This window comes from Nematolebias whitei, chromosome 15 (assembly GCF_014905685.2).
Source record: "Nematolebias whitei isolate Nwh7 chromosome 15, NemWhi1, whole genome shotgun sequence".
NCBI classification, from domain to species: domain Eukaryota; kingdom Metazoa; phylum Chordata; class Actinopteri; order Cyprinodontiformes; family Rivulidae; genus Nematolebias; species Nematolebias whitei.
The window spans coordinates 43882336-43887813 of record NC_056512.1 but is presented as its reverse complement, the minus strand read 5'-3'; the positions used below and the strand labels follow the sequence as shown (position 1 = coordinate 43887813).

General features: G+C 40.0%; 1 protein-coding gene across 1 annotated transcript in view; it reads left to right on the top strand.

Annotated features, from left to right (window-relative positions):
• The first annotated feature begins 342 nt into the window (after positions 1–342).
• mettl2a (methyltransferase 2A, methylcytidine) overlaps positions 343–5478 on the top strand; it is a 6536-nt gene continuing 1400 nt past the window's right edge. The window contains exons 1-7 of the mRNA XM_037689251.1: positions 343–494; positions 1040–1128; positions 1263–1510; positions 2274–2323; positions 3245–3305; positions 3396–3535; positions 3635–3741. Of these exons, the coding sequence (XP_037545179.1) occupies positions 343–494; positions 1040–1128; positions 1263–1510; positions 2274–2323; positions 3245–3305; positions 3396–3535; positions 3635–3741 (847 nt within the window). The remainder of the gene's footprint in view (positions 495–1039; positions 1129–1262; positions 1511–2273; positions 2324–3244; positions 3306–3395; positions 3536–3634; positions 3742–5478) is intronic.

Genomic DNA, 5478 nt, shown 5'->3' with positions numbered 1-5478 from the left:
TATGATGAAATTTATTTTACAAGTTAATCCAGAAATCTGCTTTAGCAACAAAATAGGCTTTTCTTGTTTTTTTTTTTTTTTTTAAGAAACTTTTTAATGACCTGGCTGTTTACATCATGACTTTTCCTTCTAAACAATTATTCTCACGTTTTATTGCGTTTTTATTCCCGGAAGTACTAATGATGTCTGAAATGCATCAATCCGTGTATTTTTTCCCCCCACTATAAATAAAAATACGAGTGTGATTAGTAATAAATTCGTCATTAAGTCTGCATGTTTTCCGACTGTCTTTGAACGCATCAAGCTAAAGTCCCGCCCCTTATAGTCTACGTCAGAGACATCATGGCGGCGCCCCGTGCTACGGATGGAGTGGATGAAAGCTGCGGTGATACCGGGCTGATTTTGTCTAATTCATCTACAGGGGACCCGAAGAGACCTCAGTTCGGAACTCGGTTCCTCACGGATCCGCGACAAGTCTTCCAGCACAACGCTTGGTCGGTACCAGAGACCAGAACCGGGTCGGGGATGCCACTGACGGGATATTAGCTTAGGTTTTTTTTTTTAAAGCTATTTTTTTTCAATAGTAAAAATTATTAACAATATTTTCTCACCGAGTAAATTATTTTTTCTTTGTTTACATTACTTTGGGACAATTTGCTGTTCTTTTCAAACACTCGTACAATATCTCAGTAGTTGGGTAATTTGTCAGATATTAATATATTTGTAAAAAAGTGCCACTACTTGTTTAGTTTATTTATTTATTGTTAATTGATTAGTTTGCCCTAAGTGCTAGGTCAAATCTGTATCCATATATCACAAATGTGAATGAAACTAGTTAAAGCAAAGAAAACATCAGCTTTTCATTACTATAGCATGATCACTTAATTAAATATTTATATTGTTTACATCTGCTCATGTCAGCTGGGTGGTAAAATGGCCACAGGAAGTCGTTTATCTTGAGGTATCTTAGGACTGCTTGGCATGTCTGCACTGCCACTGCCTTTGTTCACGCTGGATAACAGTGTCATGGTGTCACCAGGGACAATGTGGAGTGGACTGATGAGCAAGAAGAAGCTGCAAAGAAGAAAGTGTCAGAAAACAATCAGCCTCTGCCCCCAGAGAAACAAGGTGCAGTCGTGTACACTCGTTTTACAAATGTGACATTTAAACCAAAGGTGTAACCAGAAGGATGTACAGTTCTGATCAGGAGGACATCGTGTTGCACAGTACAGTCAACTTTTTTTTCTGATTCTTTCTTCCAGAGGACTACGACAGCCGGGCCAGTGAATACTGGAACGACTTCTACACGATACACGAGAATCGATTCTTCAAAGACCGTCACTGGCTCTTCACAGAGTTCCCAGAATTGGCTCCACGGTGCAACATAAACCACGAATCTGGTCCGAGTGTGGCGGGCGCAAATGGCAGTCCTGATCAGAAACAATCTGCAGCTTTGTCTCCTGACAGCCCCGACTTTCCTGGTTCCTCTGCCACGTATCGCGTTTTAGAGGTTAGAGATTATTTTTATCACAAGCATATTCTGCACCAAGACATTGGTGTGTTCTCATGAATCTGTTAGCAAAACAATTCATGAATCAGTGAACAAATTTTAATAAAACTGTCTAAAAGTAATCCTTGGGTGGACATCTACAACCCACTTCTGAAGCTGCCCCAATTCAAGATGGCTGCCACAGTCAACCAACCTCACAAAACACCAAAATCCTAACTCTTTCAATTTAGCAGCTACAATTTGGCGCTTTTTAAAAAAATTTTTTTTATAAACTATGGATTGTGAAACAGATTTAAGTAAAAGAAAACGCGTTTAATAAAATGTATTTAAAAATGAATTAACCTTAGCTGATTGCTAATAGATGCTAACTAACGAGTGAGTATTTTTAATATACCATGTGCATGGTGACAGGTATCTAGTTTTATGTTGGTAAAACATTTTTGAAACAGTTATGACATTTTGAAAAGTGCCTTTAAATATTTCTACACATTCATTTAGCGTTGTTTTTTAGCTGTTCAGCTTTTATGATTTCACTCAAAACAATTTACAGGTATGGTTAGCTTGTCTTCATTTTTTTAATTCCCTCTTTTTGTTTTATACAAACAGATGTAATTATCATATATACTGTTGTAGCCAACATTTGAACAGTTTAAGACATGTTGCCAGTTTTGCATCTGGAAAGGTTAATTTTAACATTTGAGATACAATGTTGTCAGAAATCCCGCAGTAATAATTTGTGTAATAACAGATCTGCTTTGTTTAGGTTGGCTGCGGTGTAGGAAACACGGTTTTCCCCATACTGAAGACCAACAAGTAAGAACATACAGAGCACTAATATTTAAAGTAGGGATGCACGATATTATCGGCATGGTATCGGTATCGGCTGATATTAACGTTAAAGTTAAATATCGGACATTCCATCAAAATAACTCGCCGATATAAAAGGTGCTGTTTTATATGACAACCCAGTGACGAGGACGCCTGCAGCGCCAGCACAACGTGACGTCATGTGCGCCACCTGATCTGATCACGGTGGAGAGAAAAATTCAAAATGGCGGCAGTGTGGAAGTTTTTTTTTCATTGAGGATGTTGGATTCTGAAGATTTATGGAATGTGTTGAGCCTCGCTACATCGTCCCCAGTCAGATATTTTTCTGACGTAGCCTTACCCGAGTTACAAGCCGTCATTTCCGACGTCACTGAGAAGCTAACAGCTGATAGCACTTGGGTGAGTTTTACCACAGACATTTGGACGTCGTGTTAGCCCGTTAGCATGATTAGTCTTACTGAACAATGGATAGATAAAAACTTTGAACGTAAAAAGTCTGTCCTTCATGCACAGGAGTGCAGAGGATCCCACACTGCAGCTATAGGAACCTGGAACAAACCTCCACAGGTGAAACAGCATCGCAGGTGACTAATGCTAATAAATAACATTTAACACTTTTCATTTAATACAAGTTAAAGTGCTGTGCATATCATACGGCTGTTACTGAATATATGTCACCAGCTCTTACAGCTGTTGCACAATTTTTGTAGCAAATGAGCCTAAATGAGACGCTATGATCTGACAAAGGAACGTATATAAAAAATATCTATCGGTTATCGGCCAAATAAGTTTTAATATCGGATATCGACCAAAAATCCAATATCGTGCATCCCTAATTTAAAGGGGTATGTTTGAAAACACCTTTTTATTCTCTGAAGTTTATAACGGCAGCTTTGCCCGTTGCAGTGATCCGGGACTCTTCGTTTACTGCTGTGATTTTTCCAGCGCTGCTGTCGAGTTAGTAAAGGTGACATGTTTGAAATCCTTAAAGAACAGTTTGCTCTGACCTAAAGGCTTGGGAGCCAAGTCATGAAAAATGAACATTTCTCCTCATCAGACTAATCCAGAGTACGACTCCAAGCGCTGCTTTGCCTTCGTTCACGACTCGAGTGATGAGGAAGCCAGTTACCCCATCCCTGATGGAACCCTGGACGTTATTGTGTTAATCTTTGTGCTATCAGCACTGCATCCGGACAAGTATGGACTTTATTTCTTGTCTTCAGCTGTTTTTAACTCTGCCTTTCATTTCACATGAGCAGCTAAAGACCTTGTGTAAAAACGTTCCCTTTGTTTCAGGATGCGTTCATCCATCAGCAGAGCAGCGCGCCTGCTGAAACCAGGAGGGGTGATGCTGCTCAGGGACTATGGGCGCTACGATATGGCACAGCTACGCTTTAAGAAGGGTTAGTCGAGATGAAGTCCAGACAGAACCCACGCTTAGAACTGTTTTTTTAAGAAGCACAGAGTTTATGTTGACTTATTTTGAAGGTTACTTTAAAATGCAGTAACAGTTGGTATTTAACGATAATGTCTCAGCGTACATTTTACAAAGAATATTCAGGACTGTTCTGATACCGAACCGTTGCGTTCTCTGCCAAAATGCTGCATGAATGCCGAGTGCTGAATAACAGCTGAAGCTTGTTCGAGAAGGTGACACGGTGGCTCAGTTGGTAGAGCTGTTGCCTTTCAGCGAGAGGGTCGCCAGATCAAATCCTGGCCAGGGACCTTTCTGGGTGGAGTTTGCATGTTCTCTCCGTGCATGCGTGGGTTTTCTCCGGGTGCTCCAGTTTCCTCCCACAGACCAAAAACATGCATGTTAGGCTGATTGGTAACTGATTGGTAACTGATTGGTAATTGGATGGATGGATGGATGGATGGATGATGGATGGATGGATGGATTGATTGATTTTCTGAAGAAGCTGAAACTAAGTTCTTAAAGCTGAAACAAGCAAAACTTTGGCTAAAAACCAAAAATAGCTAAATTTAGCCCAAAGCTAAAAGGCAAACCCCTAGCAAAATGCTAGAAATAGCAAAAGGCTAGTTAAAAGTAGCAAAAGTCAAACTAAAATGTACAAATAGCAAAACGCTACTTTAAAGCAGCAAACGGTGACCTTTAAGCTAAAAGTTGCAAAGGTAGATAAATGCTAGCTAAAAATAGCCAAAGCTTAGCTAGAGACTTTTTTTTCGGCTGCTCCCTTTTTCAGGGCTCGCCACAGCGAACTAAGTCGTACGAAGATTTGTTAATTATTTTTATGCCGGATGCTCGTCCTGACACAACCACAGACCACCGAGCTACCACAGCCCTCTGTGTGGAGCGGAGATCTTGGGCACCCGGGGGAGCAGATGGGGGGGGGGGGGGGGTGTTAAGGGCCTTGCTCAAGGGCCCAGAGTAGGGCAAATGAGGGTGGAGGCAGGTGTGGGTGCTTCACCTATCCCACCCACATTTTGATATTGTCAGTGCTGGGAGTTGAACCGGCGATCTTCGGATCACAGGCCCACCTTCTCTAACCTCTGCACCACCACCCAAGTTTAGCTAGAGACTGAAAGTGATAAAACGTTAGTCGAAATCTAAAAGTAGCAAAAGGTTAGCTAAAAGAAGAAACGGTCTCAATGTAGCAAAGGTTAGCTAAAAACTAAAAGCAGGAAAAGGCTAGCTAAAAGTAACAAAAGCTTTGTTAAAAGTAACAGAACAGTAGCTAAAAGTAGCAAAAGCTTTGTTAAAAGTAACAGAACAGTAGCTAAAAGTAGCAAAAGCTTTGTTAAAAGTAACAGAACAGTAGCTAAAAGTAGGAAAAGATGTGTTAAAAGTAACAGAACAGTAGCTAAATGTAACAAAAGCTTTGTTAAAAGTAACAGAACATTAGCTAAAAGTAGCAAAAGCTTTGTTAAAAGTAACAGAACAGTAGCTAAAAGTAGCAAAAGCTTTGTTAAAAGTAACAGAACAGTAGTTAAAAGTAGCAAAAGCTTTGTTAAAAGTAACAGAACAGTAGCTAAAAGTAGCAAAACCTTTGTTAAAAGTAACAGAACAGTAGCTAAAAGTAGCAAAAACTTTGTTAAAAGTAACAGAACAGTAGCTAAAAGTAGCAAAAGCTTTGTTAAAAGTAACAGAACAGTAGCTAAAAGTAACAAAAGCTTTGCTA